Genomic DNA, 12185 nt, shown 5'->3' on the forward strand with positions numbered 1-12185 from the left:
AATGGAACCCTTTTTGTATGTCCACTTTTATCGTGGAACCCCTATTTTTTTTTTAGCTTTTTAGCTTCTAGATTCTGAGTGGAACGATGAATGTATTGATTTTTACAATGATGTATGTTTTTTTATTTTTTTATTTTTGTGTCTGCCATCACGGTTTGGGGCAGTAAAAATGCTTCGATTTTCTTCAACAGTATCTTGTTTGATGGGAAAGTGAATCTAGTTGGTGCATTCGGGAGGTCAAAATTTGAAATTTCCAATAGTTTTCAAAAGCGCCGTGAAAAACAAAAGAAAAATTAAGGAAAAATGGGAATTTTTACGCAAAAGCTGTTTTCGAGAAAATCGATTTTGGTTTTTGGTGTAACTTTAAAACAAATAACCGTAGATACATGAAATTTTCACCGGTTGTTTATATTTCCATTTTCTATTCATGATAAAATTTTCAAAATATTTTCATTTGTTTTGAACTGTTTAGGGACATTTTCAGTTTCCAATTTTATTAATTTTTTTTTCTGTGAATGTCAATAAAACTTTATTTGTCAAGTAAAAATACTTGAAAATTCAATACATGGCTCCTACTATATTGTTACAATGACATTTGAAAAATATTAAAAATCCATAGTCACAGTTTTTTTTTATTAGCATTTAAAGTTCAAAAATTGAGAAAATATGTAAAAATCACGAAAATTAGCAAATTATTTCAAGTTAAGAATTCGTAAAAATTTTTCTTTTTAAATCTAAGATTTGAAAATGTATTACAAGATTCCACATAATATTGTCTACTTTTATCAAAAAAAAAATGTCTACAAGAAAGTCAAATTAAATTTTTATGAGCGTTTAAAATTCATATTTTTACAACATTTGATATTTGCTCGATTTCTTATGTGACGATTTTCTTAATTTATTGTAATTAAAAAACGAATGGCTGTAGATATTTGAAAATTTCACTGAATGTTTATGTTAGCATTCTCTATATACGATAAAATTTTGAAAATAATTTGACTCTTTTTGAGCTGTGTACAGACATGGTCAGTTTTCAATTTTTTTAGTTTTTTTTTCTGTAAATATCAATAAAGTTTTATCTGTTGGGCCAAAAAGAGTAAAAAATTAATACAAGGCTCCTGATATATTGTTACAATAGCAGTTGAAAAATATTAAAAATACATAGCCACAATTTTTTTTATAAGCATTTAAAGATCGAATTTTGACAAAATTTATCAAATTTAAAATTGAATAATTATTTTGTAGTTAAAAATTTATAAAACGTTCAACTTTTTTGTATCTAAGAATTGAAAATTTAGAACAAGATTCCACGTAAGTAATTAATTCTGTTACCAAAAAATCTAAAAAATACATTTACACAGTTTATTTTTATAGTCGTTTTAAGTTCAAATTTGGACGAAATTACACAGGTATTAAAAACCTGGAATAACATTTTTAGTTATTTTGTTGTTATTGTATAATATATTTCGTGGGTATACTTGAAACTTTTTAAGTATACTTTTATTTATCTATGATAGTATAACGCGTTATAAGTACTTAATGAATATTGTGATATGATTAATTTGGAATTTATTATAGGTACCTCTTATAGGTCAATTTTTTTTTAATACTATGTCTTATACCTAGACTGACATACCGTCTCCGCTCAAAATCGTTTTTCTTATACAATGATATCATATCATTGAATTCAAATTTAATACCATCCATTATACAGTGACCCACTTGTAATTTACTGTACAGCAGAGCGACATCCACTTATCCACCTTTTTTTAAATTTAGATTTCAACAATAAGTTATTACAGCTCGACCTACTTGATACTTTGATTCAATAGTTTTAATGTGACATTTTATGTAAGAATTATTTGCAAATAAAAAATTATAATAATTTCGTATAATAATGTATGTACGACATGTACCTATTCCGTATTTAATTCAAAAAATATTTTAAATTACAGACAGTAACAGGATTTCTAAATTTTAATGAGATGAGAGAAATTGCTTTTTATTATTGCAATTAATTTATCTTAATATTGGACTTAATTAATAAAAGTTGTATTATCAAATTAGGTTCGGCATCAAGTCTTTTACGGTATTTTGTTTTTGTTGTTTGGTACATAGGTGTAATATTACCCCATTTCACACATACAAGTAGTTGCAAATGGTAAAAGTGTCAACATGACCTTTTGTGACAATTGAGGGTATTCATCTTTTTAACTGCACCAACATTTTACTAATGATATTGATTGAACATTTTGAAAAAAAAAACATTTAATTTTCGTGGAACTCTGAAATGATCTCCGCGGAACACAGTTTAAGATACGCTGGCTTATACTAAATGCTAATTATTTTTTTTTATTGTAATTACAACCTCGGGGAATACAAAGTAATAGTCGAAATAAATCCTCAATGTTAAATCGTGAGAACAAGACATTTTAATTTTATTATATACGAAGGTAAATACACGATTTTTTATGAAATTGGTTTTATTTTGTTAAATGTAATTAGTTAATGAAATATAAGAAAAAAATAAGTAGATATAATATATGGCCTGGTTATGATCATAGGCGTAAATTTGGAGGGGTTAGTGGAGTTTTATCCCCTCAAGTATTTCCCAACCTAACTTTGTAAATATAATAATAATTATGTTAAATGTTAATATAGGTACTTATTAATTTATATTTCTAGCTTCCACATTTTTAACCATATATACGCTTATGATGATGACTGGTAATTGGTATAGATTTTGGCACAATAGTTAAAAACTGATATGAAGCCTCTGCAGATGTGCGTTTAATATACCTACCTATTTATATTAACAGCTGTATGACTGTATATGACTGTATACACTTGATGCCATAGTCGTAAAAATTATTAAACACATATTATTATCTTCTTTATATATAAAATCCAAATACCTCTCACTTACTCACTCATCATTACATATCAAAAACTAAAAAACGCACAAACGTGCAATTTGGAATAGTGGTTCCTCTAATGCTCAAGATGTACAATACGAAAGGATTTTCCGATATACGCATTTTAAAGAGGTGGCCAAACAGGGATCTTGAGATTTACGGTGGATATTGAAACGTTTTTATGTTTATAAGTGGTTACCATTGATTACTCAGGCAGATCAAACCAAATCGATATATGTATCTAATATAGGTACTTACATAAAAACTACTCAATTGAATTTTACGAAAATCTCACAGTTTGTTTTTAGAGATGTCAGACAAGTTTAGAGAGTAAGTAATTTAAACCATATCAAAAAATATACCAAGTGCTAAATCCAATCCGTGAACTGAGATACCTACACTAAAACCGAGATACACTCAAACCGATATACACCTTTATTGCGTATATACTCTATACATAGGATTTGCCACAAAAACAAACTGCACACGGCGGTGCCGGGATATTCAGTTAGTTTATTATATTATAGCTTATATTATACTTTTTCATATATTATAATAATAGTAGTGGTAATAATTATAATAGTAATTGTATTATTATAACAAAGTACAAACGGGGTGACATTCGGTATATATAGGTCACGGCGGTGTTATGTGTAAAATTACGATGCCACACTATTATATAAATTATATATTATATAGGTACCTATACCGGTTATAAATGTACTTATGTACCTTATATAATATTGTTTATATATATATGAATGATGTATATAATATTATTATTACGCGATAGCACGTCTATGTCTGTTTACTAACTGATTGCCGCCTCTCATCATTCCGCTTAATGACTTCATCATAGATATTATGTTGGTGAAATACTTTTTCAGTTTTTCATTGAGGTTCTTATCAGACAAGAGTTTCTTAGTCTCGTCCCAGTACGTCTTGGTGAACCACGGGGCATTGGGTTTGTTCGCGGCAGTGATGACCAGACCACCGGCCTTGTTGACGATCTCGGGCATGTTGGGTGACGTGAACAGCGAGTACGTCATCGACAATATATCTCTGAGCCCAGAGCTCATCTTCTGCTCTCCGGCCTTGGTTAACAGGACGTGCACGGTGGTGGCCAACATATTAATCATGTCCGCGCCGTCGGTGGACGTGACAATCGTGTTGAAGTTCTGGCCGGACGTTCCGATCACCCTGGCCGCTTCCGGGCCCTCGAGCAGCAGCTGCCACTCGTGATTTGCATCGGCGAATCCGGCTTTGGCCGCATCCGTGGCCATCGCGCTCGCGTACGTGTCGGTCATGGTATCCTTCAACTTACCGACCCCGATGAATACCTTAGCGCTATCCGGCATGTTATTCTCCATCTCTTCCACCCGTTTGCTGGGTTTGTACTGAAAAGGGACTGTTTCGGGTTCCTGCTGCTGGAAGCCGTCTTCTTCTTGGATGTCCACTTCCGGTTCGTCTTCCTCTATGGGCTCTTCGTCTTCTACAACTCCCGTCGCCGGATAATCGTACTCTTCTTCGTCGTAGTCATTTGCCTATAAATCATAAATGTGGCGATTTATTACTGATTACTGAATATTGATTACGTACATAACCATTAGTTATTACGTATACATTGTTTTTTATACCAAAAAATTATAATCTATTTTTTAGTTGTGAATACCTTATAGCACCGGTTCTCAACCTTTTTATATCCACGTCCACAGTTTGAAAATTTGCATGTACCACTTGACCAAATAAAGTATTTTTTATGCTTATCAAAAATCTATAGGTACGTTATTTTACATGTATGGAATTTTATTTTATTAGGAATTACAAAATGATGATAATATACCTAAGCATTTAATGCATAAAAATAAAATAAAATATTTAAAATTATTATTTTTATTATTATTGTTAATATCGAATGAACCAAATAATATTTAATATGAATAATGTTTCATTTCATTTTTTTTTTATAAAGGGAGATTTTCGTAGCGTGCCATCTATGAGCTTTCCGCCACTAGTGGTACGCGTAGTTACCATAGGTTGAGAAATACCACTCTATAGGGTACTGGCTACTGGATTTGTCCGTAAATCATTAACATTAACTGAAATATTGTATGAATTCAATATTGTAAAAATTACTTCTATAATCATTAAATTCAGATAATGGACGGATTTTAATTTTATTTTGACTGTTTAAATAAAACGCCTTTATGTATTCTACAAAAAATACATTTCAAAAATAACCAACATCCAATTTATTGCATTTTTAATGGTTCGAGTATCGAGAATCTGGTATTCAGCTAGTAAAATAGCCCACTTACCTAATGTCTAGTATTGTGATACTCCTAACCCTAAGAAAAGTATATCTAGTAAGTATATAGTATCGCAATTCTCATTTCTGAGTATCTTGTCCAATCCAGTGTATACATATAGTAGTTATATTAATAGGTACCTATAATTGTATGATCCATGGGTGGGATTGGGGTATCAGCTAACCTACAGTTTTTTTTTCTCAATATTATATTGCCCTAAATCATAATCCCTATTCTGAATTGCTGAATTGCTGACATAGGTAGTTAGATACCATACACTATGTTTTTATTTGTACAAATATAACAATAATAATTAATAATTATTTAAAAACTGTATACAGGCTTTCAGTGGCGTAATTACGGGGTGATTAGGGTATCGTATCTCCCCCCCCATGACTTTTTTTTAATTGGCGAACCATATTTATGTACTTATTATTTATTGGTAGGTACTAATATAGTATATTTTATAAAAAAATAGACAAAAACCCAAATCCCCTATGGTGGTAAAATTATAACTAAGATAGTATTCCTTCGTAATAAACACTAATCACTATTACAATATACAGTTTCTCGACACCGTAACATATGATGACATCAAAAACAAATCACTAATAAAATGGCAAACGCACTGGTCTAAACAACAGACCAAACTCAACGAAATTAAAAACACAATTTTTAACTGGCAAAACCCAAATCTCAGCAGAAAAGAAAAAATTCTTATAAATCGTCTCCGAATAGGTCACACAAGGCTGACTCATCAACACCTCATGGCCAAAAAAGAACCCACCCAATGTATAGTCTGTGAGGTTACACTAACAGTGAAGCACATAATTACTGAGTGTTATCAATACGTAATATGTTATAAAAAAAATACAACATCCCACCCAACTTGTATGAAGCTCTAGGACCAGATAGTGAAAACATATCGAACATGTTAACCTTCATCAAAAAATCCGATTTATACGACAAAATTTGAACCTACTGTTAAAGAAAATTATAATATAAATTTAAATTGTAATCATATATAATGAACACCATATAAATACTGTATTTTTAATAATGACTATATAATTTTGCACAAAACTAATAACCTTTGTTGTTGATGTTTTTTAAGTTCAATAAAAAAAAAAAAAAAAATTAAATAATAATAATGCAGTTTAGCTCGATTTTTGGGAATTTTTTCGGAAACCTATAGGAAATAGGTATATTTCAACGAGTTAAGCACAATGTTAAGTACAATCAGAATTTGTCAGTCGGACTTAGTTCCAAGGTTATAACATTTTGAAGTTCGGGATTTTGCGTATATCGTAGCATACGCAGATTATTTATTCCGAAAATCTACATAAAAAAATGCAGTCTAGCTCCCAAACGATTTTTGAATGTTTTTCAGTCACCGAAAATACTTAAGGATTAAGGACTCCTAGATAAATATGTTTAAACATGACATTTTATTATAAGACATACCTACCTAATATATTGATATTTGATGAGGTTTTACTTTGATTTTATTATAATTATAAAAAAAATGAAAAAAACTGTGGTTATAAAGAGATTCAATGGGTTCATATTAACCCTAATCTATAGTTAATAGAAATAGTTATAAATTATATGTTCAACTCTATATTATAATATACCTAAGAGCTTTCTAAACCGTATTTCGCTATATCGTCATATCGATACAATGAAAATTGTACTAAAAAACACGTTCAAATAAGTCCTATGCATCCTAAACTACGGTTGGTAATTGTTTAAAATAAATATAGTTTTATGCCTATATACAAGATGTAACCGTAACAGAAAGACCTGAAAAAAACGATGCTACTTAAACGTGTGACAAAAATTGTTAAAATTATATGATTAATAAATAATTTAAGAAATATACTCATGTCAGAACATTTCCAAAAAAAAAAATTGTTGAAAAAGTTATTACATTCCAAGTTCATTTAATCACAAATATATTGATATTTTTAAAAAATTTTAAAAATAAACTACTTGACTTAGATAAATGTTTTAACTATCAAAATTGTTCTTATAATCAGATTCACAAATTGGCTATAATGAATATATCCGATGTTTAATATTATTAATATTTTACTATATTATGTTGACCAGGTATATTATAGCAGGATGTGTTTTGTATGCTGTAATTTACAATAAGTTTACATCACCCAAGTTTAAATAAATTTATTAAGAGCTCATAACTTTCAAAAATATTGCAATTTAAAAATGTTTATAATAATTCAGTCATACTTGATTTATACATGTTATAACTAATAATCCATTCAAAAACAGCTAATTTTTAATAATAAATTACGTATTTTATGAAAATGTTTTTTATGGAAAATAAGTTGTTTTATTAACAAAATGAGAAATAAATTAAATAATTGTTCGCGAGCGTAGCGATCGGCTTTCTAATTAGATAATAGCGGTTGGTTGATGCTACACGAGTAGGTTAATTAACAAAAAAAAGCTATAATCGAGAGGAAGATCCTACATAAGATAATTCAAATATTTTTGAATTACAACTAAAATCGTTTCAGGTTAAATCGTTATTTTACGCGTAATATATGTAGGTAGGTTACATATCCAATTTTGAAACACATAAGTAAACAATATTTATGGAACTGCAATTAATATTTTTTAATAAGTTTTGTAAACAAAATGTATATAACGTCTTATATTATATTTTTAAATCATAGACCTCAGGTATGTATGCTTAACAAATAATTTGCAAATTTTCACGATTTTGATCAATTTCGTCGAAATTTTTAATTTAAACGATTATCAAAATTGATCGAGGATTTGCGTTTAAGTTTTTTTTTGACTCCAGTAATAAAAACATATAATTAGTTAAGACGAACATATTATTACATTTTCAAGCGTTTTGACCAAGAATATATATTTTTTTATCGACATTTGTAAAATATTTAAATTTTTTAAAGTTTATAAATAGCCCTAAAAATGATATATTGTCTCAGCTTTGTTAACGCATAATATAGCGAATTGTAAGTTTAGAATAATCCATTTATTTTCGTATTTTTAATATGGGTACGACGTTCTCTTAAGCATAGTCATAACTAGGGACATTTTTCTGGAAGGGGGTTAGAAGGGGCAGCACAGACCTTGATAATTTATATTTTAAACTAAAACATGATTAAAATACTAGGTGAGGCTACAGATAAAACTGGGGGGGGAGGCTATCCCCCCTAAGCACTCCTAATTTCGCCTTTGTTCTTAAAAGGTTATATGGACAGACAATTTTACCACATAGTATAGGTGAGTAATCAAATATAATATTGATGTAATCAGAACCAGATTAATTATTTTATAGTTATATTAAAATTAACTATAATATACCAAGACAATTTTAAAAATGTTTGGAGGCAAGGGTAACCGATATCTATAAGATACAAAATATAATCCTTATAATCCTTATAACCTCAATTGTACCGACCACCAATGGGTACTTAGCCATACATGTAGTCATATAGATATAGGTACACCGTACACCGTTCAACGTATACAGCGTACACCAAATTGAAGGATATTATTTTTATCCAATATTATCTTATATACCTTAATACTTATCTACCTACCTAAGTTTATTATATATTTATATGATGTCACGTATATAGTTAAATGTGAAGCCGATATTTGTTGTCTAAGTTGTAGTGTTGTCACTACACGTCTACTCTCTATCATAGGTATTATAATTATTAATGTATAACCAACAATCTGTATTTTAAAGTAAATCTTTAATAATGCTACATATTGTTTATAAAAAAACACAGCTTATAATATATGACAATTTAATAAAAATACTACAGCCAAAAAATTACAATCATCAATAGTATTTTAAATTATCATTAATAATTATTTTGTATTAAATTATTATTATAACGAGCACATAGAATTCGATATAAATTGAAAAGTGATAAATAAAACGAAAAATTGCCCTACATTTACTTTTCAGTATCGTTTATTCTAATATTTATAAATTAAGTAGATACGTAACTTTTATAGTAGGTACTATTATTATATTATGTATTTATGTATTAAGTAGGTTAGAAAGTCCATCATTTTATCATAAACATTGCATTTCTAGTTGGTTTGTGGTTTGATTAAATATACCTATATCAGTATAAAAAAATATTTTTACACACATTATCGTAAATGCAGGTGAATGCTGGTGAATGCTGACAGTCATCCAGTGAATGTCGAATACACATCCTTGATTCCTAGACACACTAATACATCCTTATACATCCTAAATTAGCAAATGTTGACAAATACAAAACTTGGACACTTATGTAGGTACTATAGTGAATATCGAAATTTGCATGATGATTTTGGTCAATTTTAACATACACAACACAGTTTTGGATAATGTTGACATACTTATGTGCACATATAATATAAATTATAGATAATAATACATAAAATAGGTACCTACTACAAGATGCATTAAATTATTATTATTGGCATATATTTGTATTATTAATTTATTTTATTTAACAAAAAATATTATGTTAAGAAAAATGAAACAGAAAAATATTCAGTTCACTTCTACTAGGTATGCACTTTTGTGGTGCACTTCGTTTCCTTATTGTATACTTGCATCGTGTATACCCTTGCCCACCGGCCACCACTTATTATTATTGTGAGTTGTGACTTTCCCGTTATCCCGAGATTACGTTTTTAGAAAACAAAATCGGCATTACCATTTACCAAATTCTTTATTCATCGATTTCGCTATGTAGACATCGACAGATTGAGTGACTACTGACTAGTTAATGCTTACAAACAGTAAAAGTGTACATGTGTAATCAATTACAGTATAACACAATTGGCCCAACTAGGGGGAGCAAAAGGGTCTATAATATGACTTAATAGTTATAATATTAATTTGTTATAAATTATTACATATTCGGGATATTATATTCCTAATTCCTATAATTGATAGACGATTAGTATAAGATTACACATTACGGATTGCCTTATACGAGCTATTTTTAGCCAATCAAAAAGCACTTTATAGAAGTAGGTACTATTAATTGGTGGACTGTTTATTAATTATTACTGTTGAACGCCGATGAGTTTTATTAACGTTTTATCAGTCAAATCTTAATATAATAAAAATAGCATGACTAAATAAACAGGCATGATCAAAAAACCAATTTTTCCATCACTGTGCATTTTCCCCAGACATGGCAACAACAGTATACTTCCTATATAATTGTAATGTGAAGAATATTTTTTCTATGATATTAGCGTTTCTTCTAAGTCTGGGGAAGTATAATATATTATGTATAAAATATGCGTGCAGTAATCTAGCGATCATGCCTGTCTATTTAGTTATGAAAAATAGTATTGCTATTTATTATATATATTTTGTTTTTATTATAAATATGAAGTCCCCTCCCAACCATAATTCTGTGAGACATTTACGATTATATAGCACCCCGAGTTTTAGATGTATAGATATACCGCCTATGTATAGGACGTCAACATTCACTATTGATTTTGATGGACGAGACATTCATCGGTGATTGTGAGCTTTTAGTAACTGCGGAAATCCAACATTCACAGTAACATACTAACATGATGTACGAAATACTTATAAAAATATACATATACATATAATAAACTTACGTACTCTAGAATGTAAAAACATTTTTTATTTTTTTTATGTAGGTACTATCTATATATTATTAAATTAAATTAGGTATAATATTTAATGTCAAATGAATACAACCGGATAACATAGGTACATTAACACGCATATACACATATACACGCATGACGTGTTGTCTCCGTCTTTCACACTGACAACATAACAAATTTTCGTTGGCCAGTTTCAATAGTGTGCTGTTAGTTTTGATATTAGAGTGAATTAACTTGTTATCAAACGTTTAGGTTACAACATTATATGTGTTCTCTCGTTGATTTTTTACGATATTTTAATTTTTAAGTGATTTATTAGCATCTTAAAATATTAATGTTTTACATACACATAATTCACTTGAAAATTAAAATATCATAAAAAAACAACCAGAGTACACATATAATGTTGTTAGCTAAACGTTTGGTAATAGGTCAATTCACTCTAATATCAAAAATAACAGGACACTGAAGACTAGGGAACGAAAATTTGTTATGTCCTCCGTGTGGAAGAAGCGACACATGCAGATGCGACGTCCTCTTAAGTATATAGGTAGTAATGTACCTAGTAAAATATGGTACTCTACATAAACCTAGATCTTTATATTTAAAATATCTATTTAAATTGTAATCGTTCATGTAATTTAAAGACGATTAAAATATTATTTGTAGGTAACGTACAATTATATGTAGCTACTAGTACAATAACATTTTAGTCTATATTTTCATATAAACAATGTCAACGTATTAATATTTACCTTAATGGCAATTATAGCAGAAAAAAATAAACATATTAAAAGTGATGCGCTCAATTTCATCTTGACAATTCCGGTGTACGTTGGTAATATATTAAAATTTTACTCACTAAACAAAAACTCTTGACACAATATTTTGGTTTTATCAACAGCACATACTTTTATATAGGTACCTCATATATGAAGATAATTGCATAAAAATAAACGTTCCAAAAAATATGGGCACGTTCTTATTTTTTCATAAAACATTCATTGTTTTTTTTTTTTATATATTAGAATAACAGTACATAATATATTGACAGACCCAATGCATTACTTTAGGCATTTGTTATACGCCGATAATTACCCATGTTTTTTAATAGAAAATACTGAATACCACCTGGTAACCACAATTATACAAATAACTAAATGAATATATATTCTAGAAAAGTATAATTTTAAAAACTGTTCACTTTTTGTCTGTAACCACATAATAAAAACAATGCGGGTATATGATTAAAAAAATATCACGTTATATTTACATGTTCATTATTATAAATTAAAAT

The 12185-nt window shown here is 28.8% G+C and overlaps 1 protein-coding gene across 1 annotated transcript; it reads right to left on the reverse strand.

Annotated features, from left to right (window-relative positions):
- Positions 1–3418: 3418 nt before the first annotated feature.
- LOC100160421 (uncharacterized) lies at positions 3419–11772 on the reverse strand. The gene is given in 2 exon segments (NM_001326626.1): positions 3419–4459; positions 11644–11772. Coding segments are annotated over 2 exon segments (822 nt in total). The 5' UTR covers positions 11704–11772; the 3' UTR covers positions 3419–3697.
- Between the last annotated feature and the right edge of the window lie 413 nt (positions 11773–12185).

This window comes from Acyrthosiphon pisum, chromosome X (assembly GCF_005508785.2).
Source record: "Acyrthosiphon pisum isolate AL4f chromosome X, pea_aphid_22Mar2018_4r6ur, whole genome shotgun sequence".
Classification (NCBI taxonomy): Eukaryota; Metazoa; Arthropoda; class Insecta; order Hemiptera; family Aphididae; genus Acyrthosiphon; species Acyrthosiphon pisum.